General features: G+C 45.5%; 2 protein-coding genes across 2 annotated transcripts in view; one reads left to right on the plus strand and one right to left on the minus strand.

Annotated features, from left to right (window-relative positions):
- Positions 1 to 16,981, minus strand: part of Selenoi (selenoprotein I) — a 34,994-nt gene extending 18,013 nt beyond the window's left edge. Inside the window, exons 1-3 of the mRNA XM_059248691.1 lie at positions 16,762 to 16,981; positions 1,900 to 1,968; positions 894 to 1,002 (exon numbers count right to left, since the gene is read on the minus strand). Of these exons, the coding sequence (XP_059104674.1) occupies positions 894 to 1,002; positions 1,900 to 1,968; positions 16,762 to 16,818 (235 nt within the window). The 5' untranslated portion in view covers positions 16,819 to 16,981. The remainder of the gene's footprint in view (positions 1 to 893; positions 1,003 to 1,899; positions 1,969 to 16,761) is intronic.
- Adgrf3 (adhesion G protein-coupled receptor F3) overlaps positions 16,900 to 17,592 on the plus strand; it is a 29,942-nt gene continuing 29,249 nt past the window's right edge. Inside the window, exon 1 of the mRNA XM_059248690.1 lies at positions 16,900 to 16,937. The gene's annotated coding sequence lies outside the window, so the exon portion shown is untranslated. The remainder of the gene's footprint in view (positions 16,938 to 17,592) is intronic.

Consider the following 17,592-nt stretch of genomic DNA (forward strand, 5'->3'; position numbering starts at 1 on the left):
GCTTAGTGGTACAGTACATGCCTAGTATGTGTAAGGCCTTGAGTTTAATCCCTATTACACACAAAAAAAGACAAACAACAAAAAACCTAACAAGGCCCAACTAAGGACCATTTTCAGAGGAAACCAGTAGTCATGTAAAGAAATGAACAGATGGAAGGCAACACTGTTTTCCCTCAGGAAGAGAGGCGATTTTTCTTCTATGACTGGAGATAAGAGAGGGTCATCCCTGGCATTGTAGGCATGGTGGGCCCTACTTAGTACTGATTCTTAGACAGTTTGACAACCCTAAAGTTCTGTCTACATGTAAATCTTTTTTTTTTTTTAATGTCTGTGAACTTATGCTATATGCTAAAGCTCCCCCTGAAATCCTGACTCTCTTGCCCCCCACATACAAAGTGCTGGGATTACAAGCATGCACCATGACACCCAGCTTCTAATTATTCATTATTCGCCAGAGCCTCGCTGCTTTTTAGACGGTATATCTAAATGTAATAGGTAAGTTACTATTGTATTTCTTTTCTTTCTTTCCTTTTTTTTTTTTTTTTTTTTGTTTTTCAAGATAGGATTCCACTGTGTAGCTGACCTGGAACTCACTCTGTAGATCAGGCTGGCCTCGAACTCACAGAGATCCACTTGCCTCTGCCTCCTGAGTGCTGGGATTATAGGTGTGCACCACCACTGCCTAGCACTACCATATTTCTAAAATTTAATGGAATATACATAATATAAAAACAACTTAGTTTTATATACAATTCCTGCATCTTAATATAACATTTTAACACCCAAAACTTTCAGAAACATAAGCATCTTAGATTCAGAAATTAACTAACCACACCTTATTTTTTGCTACTCAAAACATTTAAAATTATGTATTAAGATAATAAAATTCTTACCTGAAGCATAAAAGTCAGGATCGAAGTATGTCAGAAGTAGGAAATTGAATACAACCAGCAGAAAGCCAGAGAAGGTTATAAGATTGGGAGCCAGCCAAGTAGGAAACACCTGTTGTTTTTTTTTTTCAAAATAGTTGTAAAATAAGTAAAGAAAGCTCTGTTCAATAAACATCACAACATACAAAATTAGGTCATAAAAAGCTATCAGTTTGAAAGATCATATGCAGGTGTTATGTATATTAAAATATAAACAATAACTCCAGCTGGTAGATGAACATTTCTTTCTTCTCCTGTCCCCTATCTATAAATGATTCTTGAATGCACAAACTTCTATAATGATAGCATTCAGCTAATTTTAGAAGGTTTCAAAGCCCTTTTATAAAAATGATCAATTACAGTGTATTTATTTAGATTTCAACAGGGAGACACCCCAAAAGGGAGAGTTGACTGGGGAGGGGTGAGAGGGGGGTACCTCTGTTACAGCTTAGTAAGAACACTGTTGGCCGGGCCTGCAAGCACACTCTATAATCTCAGTTACTCAGGAGAGTGAGGCAGGAGGATTCCAAGTCCAAATCAACTCAGCAAGTCCCTGTTTTAAAAGTAAAAAGGGGCTGGAGAGTTGGCTTAGTGGTTAAGAGCACTTGTTCTTCCAGAGGACCTGAGTTCAATTCCCAGGACCCACATGGTGGCTCACAACCATCTCTAACTCCAGGTCCAGGGCATCTGATGCCCTCTTCTTACCTCCAAGGGCACTAGGCATGCACATGGTACAGAAATGCATGTAGGCAAAACACTCACATATAAAATAACAAATAAATTTAAAAGCAAATTTTACCAAAAGTAAAAAGAAGGCTGAGGATACAGTTGTGTGTGGACCACTGGGACCCTAGTTCAATAACTGGAACTACAAAGGATAAACGGAGGGTGGCAGCGCTAAGCCTCTGTGAGATGGGTTAAAACACTCAAAACCTGTTCAAACAAAAAAGCACGCCATTAATCATCTTACCTTCACTATAGCGTTCCAAAATGGATGCATGACATACAGAGAGAGCGGATTGGTATCCAGGGCACTGTACTGTTAAGAGAGGAGACATTTCAGAGTTAACCCGTGTTACTAAAACACACAATAGTATTTATTAAAGAAAACAATAGTGCAAATCAGTCCTGGAGAGTGCATCTATTGGTGTCCTATCCCCTCCGGACAACACCACCAGAGTAGCAATCCAATGGGACACAAGTGTTACGCAGTCAGGTACTACTTTATGGCCAGAGGGAAGGGTCACAGAGGAAGTACACAGACCAGCCCAAAGCATGGAGTTAATCCGAATGTGGTTGTTTCATTCACATACACCAAGTCCAAACTGCCAGGATCATCACTAACTCATCCTTGCCTCTCAATCAACTTTATAATGTTATGGTGTTTCAGTAAAGACATTCACACCACTGACCAGGGATAGAGCTGAGTGGTAGAGCACTCAGTTTAGGCACGGGCACTGAGGGCACACTTTGAAGAGAAAAGAAAAGAAAAGAAAAGGATATATATATATATCATATATATATATAATATATATGATATATATATATGATATATATAATATATATTATATATATATGATATATATAATATATATATACACACACACATTTTCAGTTGTTACAGTTATTATACAGGATACGTATGTAATATGCATAATGTGTACATTAAACACAGACCAGGCACTTTCTCAATCTCCTACATCCCTCTTAATCTACAGGGGTCTAGCTGTTCCCCCTCACACACACCATTAAGACTCTTAGTGGACAACTCTGAGTGACCTTTCTGTCCTACTCACCTGTAAACTGGATGTGACAGCCCTTCTCTCGGAGGGCTATCACAGGATGTGGTAAGTTAATAACACATGCCAAAACCCTAAAATAGTACAGAGTGAGTGCAATGTTAGAATTAGCTATTATTACTACAGGTGCTGGGCACAAAGGGGTGACAAACCTTTCCCAGTAGAAAAGCAGATTGCATAAATGAATGAACGAACACAAAAGTTAGGGCTGTATGGTAAGTGAGTTATATTATACCCCAAGCACAACTGAAATATTTAGTAAGAAATGGGGGGGGGGGAGAATTGCAAAGAAATTTTAGCAGATAAATTATATGTAAATATGTACAAGTTATGCTAATAATTTACACATACACACATACACACACACACACACACACACACACACACACAAAATGCAGGATGGCCTCTCCTAGGTAGAGGGGAGAAGAGATATAAAACTAGAAAGAGCCAGATAGAGTGATGCAAGCTTTAATCCCATCACTGATACTGAAGCAGGATGATGAGTTCCAGGTCAGCCTGGGCTACATAGTGATAACCATGCGTCAAAAGAACCCCAAAACGCCAACAAGATGGCTCCGCAGGAAAAGGCATTTGCAGCCAAGACTGACAACCCAAGTTCATCCAATGGAAGGAGGGAACCACTCCCACAAGTTGTCCTCCCACCGCCACACGGTCCATGGCAAGCACATGCACACACAGACACACACAGTGCATCACAGACGTCACCACACGGAAGCTCCACAGAAAGGAGGCACCTGCACTGGCAGCTCACCTGGCCCCCCAGACCTAGGTACCTGGACAGAGTCTACAGCACAGATGACTCACTGGGAGTGCCCTGGCCTCCACTTAACACAGTGTACCCAGACCATGGCATGGAGCCGGGGGCCAGAAAAACTGGAAGAACACCCATTTCAAGCCCATCTGCTGCAAAGGACCAGAGCTGGAAAAAGTTCAAGTGAGGAGGAAACAGTTTAAGGCACAATGTGAGCATCTAATGAGCACCATGTCCGAAACTCCATTTATTCAAAGAGCCTCGTTCATCAACTCTCCATAATTTTGAATTAAATAAAAAAGTTTTTGTTTTGTTTGTTGTTGTTGTTGTTATTTTGAGACAGGGTTTCACTACATAGCCCTGGCTGTCCTGGAACTCGGTCTATAGACCAGGCTGGCCTCGAACTCTGAGATCTGCCTGCCTCTGCCACCAGAGTGCTGGGATTACGGCATGTGCCACCACTGCCATCTCAAAAGAAAATCTTTAATAGATGGCATTTCAGTGTGGAAAAAAAAAATCTCTTTTTATGTCTGACACTTTAAACCTCTATTCCAGAAGCCCAGAATAAGTTAAGAATAATATAAAATAAATACAAAAGGGCCATTCTACCCTCTGGGATCCTAATTTGACACTCAATAGCAGTCAGTGAGCTCAAGTATACTATAGTAAGGAGATCAGTGTGCGCTTCAGCAAACGACAGTCCTAACCAACACTCAGGCTCCCAACCTACAGCCATGCTTTCTGAAGGCCACACCCCATGTAACCAATCTTCACCGTCCAGTGAGTCACAAGGAGTAAGAGTGACATGACAGCTTCACTATGCGGAGAAAGCCAGTACACACGATTAAAGGTGCTAACTGACCCCGACAGAGGTGTTGGCTCATGTTTGTTGAGTACACTTTGACTTTGCACTGCGATGTTCTGGTTCGCCCCAGAGAACGTGACCCTAGCAACTCATCTAGGGAACGTCTAGCATGGCTTGCTTTGGCTTCACAGTCTACAGGGCATGTGTGATCCACAACTGAGCAGTCTGAATGATCTGGTTCTTTAAGTACTTCCAGTTTCCAAGAACCAAAACCCTCACCCCTTCCCGAAAGAAGACAGTCTGATGCTAAGCAACTTTCCCATACACTAAAAAATCCTCCACCCCAGTATCTCAACCCTGTGTTTCAATTTGCTCTACCAAGTTAAGCAGAGGAGGCCTAACTAGCAGGCCTTTCAACACCTGGCAATAGCCTTCCCTATAACAGCAACTTGCCCCTCATCTGTTCCCACACGTATGCCTTTTGTGGCTCCTCAGTGGGTGACCGAGGGCAAAAGGAACCTCAAGTGATGCTGAGAAGAAAGGAAACAGGACCAGAAGCCTCCGATCCTCAACAAGGCAGGCTCCTCAGACAGTTTAAGTCCTCTGGCAACAATCTACACCTTCAGATACATTCAGTCACCCGGCCCCCCAGGACTGTCCCACACAGGCCACTGGGCCACCCTGCTCTATACTAGTAGGAGGCTAGCCATCACAGGCAAAGCCCAAGACTACACTGGCATTAACACTTCTCTCGCTGGAGCCGACTCATTTGCTACACTTCCCAGATAGCTTTATCTTTAACATCTAGATGAAATTGCCCTAGAGAGTTAAGGGTGCCTCCCAAACTCTCAGCACGTAATTCTAGTCATGCTAGTAACACCATTCCTTAGGTCTTATAAAAATGCCAACTGAGGTAAAATGTCTAGGCCACTCCCTCGGGATGGCTATTGCATTACATCTCATCATTTTTATTTGGATACAGAACTCTGTAATGTCACCTAAAGCAATTACGTAAGAGACTTTCATAGTCTGGGTGAAATCCACAGTTACTCTAAGCAATGGTTGGCCAAATAGCCTAAACCAAAAGCTGTTTTAATATTCCAACTGGAGTCGGGAAACAAAGCATATAATGCACTCTTCCCTTATCCGTAGGCTACAATATTTACGAATACCTGTGCTCTCTGACAGAGGCTGTGCTACATCACTGGCGGGAGAATAGTGAATAAAACCAGCGTTGGGTGAGCTCATTGAGTCTGTAGTCTAACGTGAGCTAGGTCGTAAGGGAGAGCACAGCACACATCACGAGGCAAGATGAGACAAGCTATGAGTGACGTAAACTGTGCTGTGGGGGAGAGCAGGCAGGCAGACAGAAGGGAGGCACTACGGGGCCAAGAGCCAAGCCTGGAAAGGCTGCCACACACCAAAAATACCAAGAGCCACCGCAGGCTGAGGCAGAGGGATTTTTCCCCTAGCATTTTTAGAGAGGGTGTGGCCCTGCCAGGACCTTGGTTTTCTAGCCTCTAGAACTGTGAGAAAACAAATTTATGTTAAGGCCACCTACTGCGTGACAATTCCTATGGCATCTCTGGGAAACCAAAGAAGATGTGACCTACCCCCCATTACCTAGTCAGAGTGGTCAGACCAACTGTGCCCCTGAAGGTGAGAAGGTAGTCAATGTACACAACACAGTATCAAGCAAAAGAAGCTAGACCTGAAAGAGTAAGTTTCTACAGGGTCCACGACATGTATGAGGTTCAAAAGAGAAGCCATGGGCTAGAGAGATGACCAGTGGCTAAGAGCATGTACTGCTCTTGCAGAAGACAAGCGTCTGGGTCCCAACACCCAGGTCAGGTGCGGGTGCTCCGGTGTGTGTGTGTGTGTGTGTGTGTGTGTGTGTGTGTGTGTGTGCGCGCACCACATGGTACCGGCAGAGGCGGACGAGGGCATGGGATCCCTGGAATTGGAGTTACATGTGGTTAGGAGGCAACCAAGTGGGTACTGGGAACTGAACCTGGATCCCCTGCCCTTAACCACTGAACCATCTTTCCAGCCCCCTCCACAGCAATGTTTTAACATCATCATGGGAAGCTGCCCTACCCCGTCCCCTGTTAACAGTACTATACTGTACTTGTCTTATGTTTTGTGTTCAAAGGACAATTTTATCAGCTCCTTCACTTAATATTATAAAGTCTATATGAGAGTAATAATTGCCATTTGACAGACTCTAGAATCACCTGGGAGATGGGCCTCTGAGCATGTGAGGGACTATGTTAACTAAGGTGGGAACCGCCATCCCTGCCCCCCTGGGCAGGGGACCCTGGGCCGTAGAACGGAGAGCAGCAGCTGAGCAGCAACAGCATCCATCCCTCTTCTCCTGGCCGTGGATCTGATGTGAGCAGCTGCTGCCAACCCCAGATGCCTTGGCTTCCCTGCCATCAGCTGGGAGGGAAAATAAATCCTTTGTCCTCTAAGTTGCTTTGGTCAAGAGTGTTTTATCCTAGCAACAGGAAAAGAGATTAAGGTAACGACTATCTGTCGCCATCTTACAGATAAAGAGGCTATAAAATCCGACTAGCATAGCTAATAAATGGGAAAATCTAAGGTATACATCCTGAGTCCAGTAAGATGAAGTCATCTTAGAACACTCCAGTGAAACTGATTGCTTTGTTGTAAGCCAGACTGTGCTGTCTTGACACAACCATAAACTCCGAGATCAGTGGTTCTCAACCTGTAGTTACAATCCCTTTGGAGCAGATGACCCTTTCACTAGGGTCATATATCAGATATCTTGCATATCAGATACTTACATTACGATTCATAACAGTAGAAAAATCACAGTTATGAAGTGGCAATTTTATGGTTGGGGGCCACCACATGAGGAATTGTATTAAAGGGTCGCAGCATTAGGGAGGCTGAGAACCACTGGCCTGGAATCACTACACTATAATTACAAGCTCTCCCAGAGATTTTTCTCTCCCAGTGTATGGTACATGCATCTCACGGTGATTCCCAATGGTGATTCCCAGTGAGTCACTCCCTTGTATCTCCTTGATGGCTCATTCTGCTTCCCTGAGGGTAGGTAGAACCTGTCGCTTGCTTCTAACCAACGGAACACAGCAAGGATGACAGATGTCACTCTTTTCTAAGATGTACTATAAAGCAGAAATGTGAAGGCCAGAGGTCACCCTCTGGCACTCTGTCTCAGAAGCCATCCACCTTTTCGTTTTGAGAGAGAATGGTGCTCTCTTACAGGAACCTGGCTCACTGACTAGGCCAAGATGAGCCCCAGGGACCCATCTATCTCTGCCTCAATACTGGGTTTACAAGCATGTGCCACCGTGCCTACTTCCTTATACGAGAACCAGGACTCCTAACTCAGGTCTTCATGTACTTTATCAACTCTCTTCCCAGTCTGAGAACAGACGTGCTGAAGCCTGGTAGCACACTCTCAGTACCTGGGAGGAAAGAAGAGGAGGAAACATCTCTAGTAAAAGGCCAGCCTGGGCTACACAGCAAGACTCTACCTCCTAAAAAAAAGAAAAAGAAAAAAAAGACTTAGGGATACAGCTCAGCAGCAGAGCACTTGCCTAGTGTGGACAGATCTTTGGATTTGACCTTCAGTACCACAAAGGAAAAAAAAAAAGAAAAACCACCGCTACTTGATGTTTGAGAGCTAATGTATGCATATTACAGTAAGATAACTTCTCCTTCACATCCTTTTCTTGTGATACAATTAATATTTCTTTGATGCAGGGTAGTTCTCAAAGTGTGGGTCTCAAACTGAACACAAATTATTGGCCCTAACCAGATCCACAGCATCAAGGCCCCCAAGAGGGGGACCACACAATCTGCCCTTTTTATTTGTTTGTTTGTTTGTCTGTTTACTTGGTTTTGGAGAAAGGATTCCTCTGTGTATCTATGGCTGTCTGGAACTCCGTAGACCAGGCTGGCCTTGAACTCAAGAGATCCGCCTGCCTCTGCCCCTAGAGTGCAGAGGGGATGGGGAGGTTGGGAGGGGGTGGGGGAGTTATTAAAGGTGTGCGCCAGAATCTGCCTTTTTAACCAACCTTTTTGAAGGGAAACTAAGCGCAGACTTGACTCCTCACTGAAAGAAAAACTACTAGTAAGAGGTTAGTGGCCAACACAGACACCTCCTGGGGGTGATGCCAAACATCACATTGTAAGCAAAAGGCAAACACAGTTTTAATAAACATAAATACCCATTTAAAGCCTGCTAAATGCAAGAAAGCACTGTGCCACAACAAACCTACGAAAATATTAAGTCTAAACTTCAAATGCATTTGGGGGGAGGTGTATGAACCCTGAATAGAAACAAAGTTTCAAACAGTGTCTTCATGACTATGAGGCTCTAAGAACTACACCCACAGACAACATGACTCAAAGAGTATTGAGATCTCATTTCAGTGAGCATTGCCATTTATATCCGCTAACAAGTCACAGCAGACTGGAGAATTACAGCCAGGAGAGAGATGGACAAGCCATGATGACAAGCAGGTCCACCTCAGTAAGGGAATGGAAATAATTGTTGAGGATCTGGATATCAAGCATATGGTAATAAATGCATAAGGTCCCTGCAGATTCTTACACAGAAGAGTTGTATCTGAGGAAAAATACTTATTCTGCCTGTTGTGTTATGTATAGAAAAACAGGAAGAAATCTGAGAAAGACTACCGAACCAGAGGATGCTTTGACACATGCCTATAATTCCAGCACTTGGGAGATAGGCTGGGCCCTTCTATATCCATCATTAATCAAGAAACTGTCCCAGAGATTTTTGCCTAGAGGCCAATCAGATGGAGCCAATTCCCCAACTGAGGCTCCCTCTTCCTAGATGACTCTAGTTTTGTGTCAAGTTCACAAAAATACACCAAGGTTTGTGTGTAGCTTGGGACTTGGGACCCTGGGTTTTTGAGAAAAGGTAGCATGTACCCCAAGCTGGGCTCCTAACGGAGATCCTCATGCTTCAATATATCTGTCCTGGAGCTGGGAAGATACTTCAGTTTATAAAGCACACAAGGACCTGAGTTAGATTCCCAGCACCCATATAAGAAAGCTAGGCATGGTAGTACATAAATGTTACTTGGTATAACCTCAGGGTGAGATTAGTGGGATGTGTTTGAACGTTATATGTTACTTAATGTTACAAGCAGGGAAACGTGAAGGCAGGTTTCAGTTTTCATACCCTTAACACTAAGCACTCTATACCAGGCCCTTGGCAAATATTAACTCATTCAACTTTGAAAATGGTCCTGTGAAGTAAGAACTATCAAATTTCACAGATGAGAAAAGCTAGGGAGATCGGAATGCCTGTTAAAGACCACACAATACAATGTGTACTTTTTACTTAAATATTAGACCCCCACTATTAAATAAAAATCATTTTCATTCTTAGAGCTGTGAGTGAAATGTCCCTCTTTATCCACAGTTTCACTTTCTATATCTTCAGTCAACTACAGGAAATATTAAATGCAAAACTCCAGAAATGAACAATTTATAAGTTTTAAATTTTAATGCTGTTCAGAGTGTCGATGAAATCCTCTTCCTGCCCAATGAGGTGGGGATGTGGACTGTCCCTTCACTCAGTACATCCATGCCATAAAGACTACCACCCATTAGTCATTTGGTAGGGACCAAGGTTTAGGGATCGATTATTGTGGGATCACATTATGTTCAAAATCATATCCCCAATGCCTGTCACTCATTTCACTCAGCTCACCACTAGGCACTGTATGTCACGTGAGCACAAGAAGTGTGATCTAGAGTGAGTATTCTGACAGAGATCAAGAGAAACCATGTTAATGGAACTTTTATTAGAGTATACTGTTACTGTTATTAACCTCTTGCTGTGCCTAAGTTACAAATTAAACTTTACCATAGGTTTGCATGTCTCTGTAGCAAAATTACATGACAAAGTTCTGTGCTACCTCAGGGCTCAGGTATCCACTGAATGTCCTGGAATACATCCCCTGCACATAAGGGGACTACAGGAGTCAACTAAATGCACACTAGCACTATTAAGCCCACCTATGGCACTTTTGGTTTCCAGTGTACATTTTCTCATCTGCAAACCATTAGACACGTATTCGATTATGCTTATTACTAAAGGTTAGTATTCCAACCTTATATAGCTTGTACCAACAAGGAATAGCTTACACTTTACTCCTAGGTTGAAGAGGCAGCATGAAGAACACAAACTCTAGATCCAACTGTCTGGTGTCAGATCTCAATCCACTTCACTGTAAATAGAAGGAAGGGCCTTGGGTGTTTCCTCCACAGCACCTTCAGGAGAGTGACTTTCTCCCTGTACTACTGAACCTCTCCCTGAACCAGGAAGAACTCCCCCATCCACTCGCCTTTTGTCCTTCAGGATACAATTCTCCAGGAGACTTAGAAAGGGAAAGAAGGAAGGAGAGATAGAGGAAGGAAGAAAAGGAAGGAGTGAATTTGAGATCTGGTCTTGCTTTGTTGCCTGGGTGGCTCTGAATTCCAGCCTCAGCCTCAGCCTCCTCAGTGCTGGAATTACATGTATGTATCATCACACCTGGCAACTGCCTACCTTTACCTAAAGTCCCTAGACTATTTCCAAGGCTTATTAATGTACGTGCGAGGAATAATCTCATCAAGGCAACTAAGGTGCCACTGATGATGGGTTGTTCTTGAGTAACATTTGACTTCTAGGCATTGCTATATTTACATGTAAAATAACACCACAGGCAGTTTGCAGTCGAAATACAATCAAAAATCAAAACATCAATAATTCCTCACACTATTTCTAGTATGCTAGGAAGCATGCTAGTCTTTGAAGTTACAGAAACTGTCTCTAGCAGAGGATAGCTCATTCACAAATGATAGTTGGTGCTTTGCTTCCTTTTGATCTTTGGAGACAAGGTCTTGCTATGTAGCCTGGGCTGGCCTCAAATTCTTGGTATTCCGCCTGTTTCAGCTGAGATGCCCAGCTTGAGAGTTCTTTAGAACAATTAGTTTTGTTTTAATTCTAAATCCACAAACTATACTGTGGTGATATATTGTGCACCCCAATAAAGCTTACCTGGGGATCAGAGGACAGAGCCAGTCACTAAATTAGACATAGAGGTCAGGCAGTGGTGGCACACACCTTTAATCACTCCTATCACTCAGGAGGCAGAGATCCATCTGGATCTCTGTGAGCTCTTGGCCACACTGGGCTACATGAGAGAAACAGAACCAGGCAGTGGTGACACACGCCTTTAATCCTCCTGGGAAATAATATGGCAGGACACAGAAAGGCATATAAGGCGTGAGGAAACAGGAACTCGCTCTCTTGAGGCTGAGGATTTTGTAGAGGTAAGCTAGTGGCTGGCTGTTCTGTTTCTCTGACATTTCAGCTTTCACCCCAATATCTGGCTTTTGGCAATTCGTGTTACACTATTCTTATTCATGTGTCCCCATCCAACAAAGTATGCCCTACCTTAAAGTTTACTATGAAGTCATAGAGCCTGTCATCACAGCACTTGGGAGGGACAGGGAGGAAGACCAGGTGTTCCGGGGCATCCTCAGCTACATAAGACTTTGAAACCACATTGGTCTACAAGAGATCCCATTACACACAAAAATAGTAACAAAGGCATTTTAAAAAAGAATTTTACAGCATTACAATACAGTGCTTCACAAAGCCCTGCCTCACATGACAGCTACCTCCCTCCACCGTCCACCTCCCTACCAGATCCTGAATCATCCCCAGCTCCTCTTTACCTTCTATCTGCCCCTACTCTCCCCCACTACCATACCCAGCTACCCGCTCAGTTACCATGTTCTGTCAGTCTTAAAGCAGGGATGGAAAGGTCAAATGAACAAAGAAGACCTACATGAGATACATGGACCAGCAGGGAAACGGTAAACTGGAGAGCACGTGCTCTATTATTCATTCATGACTTCTGGAGGTTTTTCCGTTTTGTTGTGGAGACTCTGCCTCACAGTGCCCAGGATGGCCTGAAACTTGCTGTGTATCTGAAGCTGCCCTTGATATCTGTCACCTCCTCAGAGATGCCAGGCTCACAGAAGCACGTGCCTCTTCCCAGCCATATTTCTCCCCCCACCACCTGTTTTTAGACAGAGTCTCACTATGTAGCATTGGTTGGCCTGGAACTCACTATGTAAATCAGGTTGGCCTCACTCACAGGAACCCACCTGCCTCTGCCTCTCTGGTGCTGGGATTACAGGCGTGCGCAATCACGCCCAGCCATATACCTTTTAAAAAGAAGTTAGGCACAGGGCCTGAACCAAAAGAGGAAGTTCAAGGACAGTATTGCCCAAGATTCTGATTTTTCAAGAGCATCTGGAAATCTGAACTTTTATGGGAAAGATTAATTTTTTTAAAACCAAGTAAGGGCCAAATTAAATGTATCTGCTGGATAAATTCACTATGGGCTTACCAGTTGTGACCTCTATTTTTAGAATCTCCTCACCCTTGCTAGGTGTGGTAGCTCATGCCTGCGATCCTAGTACCAGGCAGGCTGAGGCAGAGGGATCAGCAGTTGGAGGTTAGCTGGGCTACAGATAAGACTGTGGAGGAGGAAAAGGGGAAGGAAGGAAGAAAGGAAGGAAGGAAGGAAGGAAGGAAGGAAGGAAGGAAGGAAGGAAGGCAGGCAGGCGGGTCTCTGCTCTCTTGGGGTACATGGTGACGCAGACCTGTCATCTCAGCACTCTGGATACCGAGGCAAGAGCTCAGGAGCTTAAGGCACACTGGGACACTGACACACACAGACAAGCTCTAGTCCCTCTTTTTGGTCCCCATTGCCTTAATACTCAGGCCTTCAACATTTCTTAGGTGGGGATGTATTTATTTATTGGCATCAGAATCACCCCCACACCAAGTGATTCTGATGCCAATAAATGTGGGCCACAGACACCAACCCACAGAACAAAATTACTCCCACTCTGCCAGGGGCCTGCCTTCCTCGCCAGTTTCACCGGCCACGCCGCCATTAGACTCAAACACACATTTTGTGGTTCTCAGAAAATCTCTCAGGCCCATCTCTCAACGCAGGGCTCTCATCCGACAGGATGCATTTTCCCTTCCTCATTCTCTCCACTCAGTTTCCATCTTTCTGGACCGGCTTTGCCTTCACCTCCATCACCTCTGAAGTCTTCCTCAGGTCTAACATCCGCTCTCATCCCTACTGGTGTGTGGTGCCCCCTATCCTTTCCCACAGCACCTAGAACTTACGACCTGTACTCAATGTTTATAAAGGCTTGTTTACCCCGTCCCTAGGCCGCCCAACTGGGCTCTTTGAAGTCAGGAATTTCAACTTAGCTTAATTTTGCAACCCCAGTGCTGTGCCTGATAAGCAGATCTCCCATAAATGCTCGCCAAATACATAAAATTACACTGTATGGCCCACTGTAAGACCAAAGGCCAGTTTGGATTCTGGTTGTCGGGCTTTGCTATCAAGATGCAAATACCGTTTCTCTTTGGAATTTCTTAATTGTCATAGTAACAAACTCACAGTAACTACAGTCCCTGTACCAGGCAGTTGTCATCAGTCACGTAAATTAACTACCCAACAGCAGAAACCAATTCCTGCAATTCTAAACTAAACTAAACAAGGTACTTAGCTCATTTCCCCTCTAGAGCAAAAGGATACAATGGGACACTAGGTGTAGCACTATAAATTAAAACTGTGCCTTCCCTAGGGCTGACAAAGCAAATCACAACAGTTTAACCTTGTTGTGATTAACCATGAAAGTGCAGAGTCCCTCAACAGTAAGTGTCTATGTAGTAGGAGCAAGGAAAAGGGGAAACACAGTGAGGAGAGGAAAAGAGTGATAAACCTCATGAAGGTGGACACTTCAACACAACTGTCTGAGGTCACTGTGCAGCAAGGGAGCAGAACAACAGCCCTTCTAAACTGGCACCCTCACATTCAAAGTGAAAATTCAAAAGAAGCCTTCCGCTACCCATGTGTACCGCTCCTTTTACCATACTTAAAACACCCTCTATTCTTTCCATTTTCATTCCTTCAGTATTTACTGGGCATCTCTTTGGCTCAGGATGCTGTGGAGACACCAATCATGTTGAACCTGACAGCTATGAGCTCTGCCTACCTAGAGCTCCCATCCTAACACAGAAGGCAGACATCAACTCATTCTCAAACTAAGTACCGAACAGGGCTGTGTTCAACACTCCTCCAGGGGACACAAGTATTAAGAGAGCATATAAAACAGAATCCACCCCAGGCTTTCTTCTGTACTCACAACCACCCCTTTCTTACTACAGAAACCTAACTACCGCTCTGTGAACACCCCCCTCTTGGTGGCTACGCTGTGCACACGCCAGGTTTCCACAAGTCGCGCTCAGATGTACCTCCGGGGACAACAAAGAAATTAAACTGGTTCAAAAGTAATTTTTTCCACCAGCTGTTCTGGGAGTATCATTTTTTTTTCCCCTCTGTATCTTTTTGCTGTATTATAAAAGGTCACACTGGAGAATAAAAACCTCTTTAAAGTGTGTTGACTGCACATTTGGGGGTGGTGTTTCAATTCATGAAGCCATAAAGCACGTGCTCTCTGAAGACCACACAATGAGAAAGAAAAGATCTCTGTGTATACTTCACAAGCCAACAAAACTGACCACACAGATTCTTTTCCTTTGGATACCTCTGATTCTTTCTTTAGATAGGAATGTGGTACAGTATTGAGCAAAGAACCTTCTTCTACTAGAAGAATGTTAAGGTAATAAATTTGTATTTGATTTTGGGTGTGTTTCTCCCCCCCCCCCCAAAAAAAAGCCTCATTGTAATTAAAATAACATAAACAAGCTATTTTAGTGAATTAACACTGGGCCACTAGCTAAACTGACCTTTGTTTTCCAGGATGATAAGAAACCTGCTGTCAGACACAGGAACTGAATCAGATAAGGGCGGAGGGAATCGCCACAGAAAACCACATTGAAATGTCTGATAAAAAGTAGGACTCCTGTCTAGCGGAAAATATAAACCTAGAGAAGGCTGTAAGGAAAACAAGGTTCACTAAATACAACTGCTCTTTTATAAAAACTTGCTCTAAATGTCAGACTCTAGGAAAAAGAAAATATTCTAGCTGTCAATCTTTACAGAATGCAGCATATATATTAAGGGGGGAGGCTGACGACACAACAAGAAGTATTAATAGCCTCCTCGAACACAAGTTATAAGGCCCTGACCCACGTTAGGCTCTGGAACTTCTTCCCAGTTACAGTGTTAAGACAAGTCACCACCTCAATTCAGAACGGTACGGTCCAATGCTGCTTCAAAGAGGGATATCCTAGAGTCTTCTAGAGCCCCTCGGGGTTTTTTATATTCTAGTTAAACAAAGTCAAGACACCCTCTCCCAGATATTCATTCATTGCACAAATGTTTGCTGGATGCCAATTCTGCAGTGTAGCACTGTGTTTTGACCATGCCTCATCATTCGGACAGTCTATTATATTCCACAGGCACATTAATTTCATAAAGGAACAGACTGCTCTCAGGAAAGGCTTACCAAAGATGAAACACTAAAGGCCCATTATTTCAGGCTAAGATGACTAGATGGCCAGTCGTTCCCTGGTGGGAGTACTAAATCTGGGTGAAAACCATCATTTCCTGGGGGGATCATTACGTGCCAGACTCTTTCCAACCCTTTACAATCCACTAGGCATGACAGAAACTCCCACTTGGGCTAAGAACCTAATAGAGAGGCGGAGTGGGGTTTTCAACGACTCGCCCAAAGCCAAACAGAAACTTGACTTTGGCATCGGGTTTCTATGCGCTCGAAAGCCCGCGCGCTCTTTGCACTACACAGTTCCTTCTAGCGCACAATGTGTCTCGACCAGCAGCGCCAGCGCCACGAGCCACAGTGGAAGCCTCTTTCCCGAGGCAGGGTGGAGCGCGTCAGCACGAAGGCCTGGAGAAGTCACTTCCCCTCCCTGAGCATCCACCACAGGACCATCCCGATCTCCTGAAGTTGTAAGCACTGACAGGCAGATGGGAAGTTCATTCAAACGAAGACCAAGAGAAGGGCGCAAGAAGGGAACGACACCCTCTCTAGAAGAGGCTGAAAAAGCACAGCAGTGACAAGTAATAAGGAAAAGGAGAGAGAAAGGAATTCTCTCGTTCTCTTGGGGTGCTCTTAAGGAAAAGGCATTCTCCCGCCGGGTGCGGAGACCGGGCGGCGGGCCTAGGATGATCCCACGCTCCCCGACCGCGAGCCCCCCTAGCATCCCCGCAACAACGCCCGCCGGGCGCGCCACGCGGCAGGCACAAGGTGACACGGACCGCGCCGGCCCCTCAGCCGCCAGGGCGCGGCCGGGGCGAGGAGGAGAGGGGCGGCCGCCCGCACGCCCGCCCGCCCGCTCGCTCGCCATCCCGCCCGCCCGCCGGCCCGCTCGCTCGCTCGCCATCCCGCCCGCCGGCCCGCTCGCTCGCTCGCTCGCTCTACCTTGTACTTGTCAAAGCCGGCCAGCTGCTCCGGGCTCACGTATTCGTAGCCAGCCATGACGGCCCGAAAACCGAACGCCCACTCCGCAGCGGCAGCGACCCTCTGCGACCGGGCGATGAAACACGAGCAGCGCACGGCACTGTGCAGGGACGGGAAAGCCTGGGCTGGTAAAGAAGGTAGAGGCGCGCTCCGCCCACCGCGCACGCGTAGCCGGCCCAGCGCGCAAGCGCAGACCCCCGCGGCTCCCGCCCACTCGGGTAGGGACCCCACCCTTCGCACGGCCCGCCCCTAGCACCGCCCCCATCCAATCGGCACGGGCTGGCCAACGCCAAGTCCCGCCCTCCCGCTGTCTTCGTCGATTCATTTGCTGGAGTCAAAATAGGTGAACTGAAGTCAGAGGAGAGGTGAAAGGTCAACTTCCCAGCAGCCTTTGCTCTTGTCTCTGGTCTAGGACCCGCGGGGTGACTGAGTGGGGGTTCCCTTATAATCTTGTGGTCTGGGTGAGCGTGTACGCGGGAGTTTGGGAGCAAGGGCGGAGCCAGGTTCCTGCCCCGGCGGGCTTCGAGCTCCTGTGAGCCTCGGGAGCCTGAACTGATGGTGCCGGGAGAACGGGAGACTGGGAGCGGTCCAATAAAGGGACTTAAAAAGCCATCGGAGTCCGTCCCCCTCAGATCGGTGTGGCTTATGAACCTTGGACAGCGTCGTCCAATTCCACTAGTTCAATCCGGTGCAAATTCCAATTGCTTAAATCTTCCCGATCTCCCATAAAACCATCGATCTCTTAATCTCGACGAGGCCTTAACTGTGTTTGCAAGGAGTGTTTTCACACAA

This window comes from Peromyscus eremicus, chromosome 22 (genome assembly GCF_949786415.1).
Source record: "Peromyscus eremicus chromosome 22, PerEre_H2_v1, whole genome shotgun sequence".
Taxonomy (NCBI): Eukaryota; Metazoa; Chordata; class Mammalia; order Rodentia; family Cricetidae; genus Peromyscus; species Peromyscus eremicus.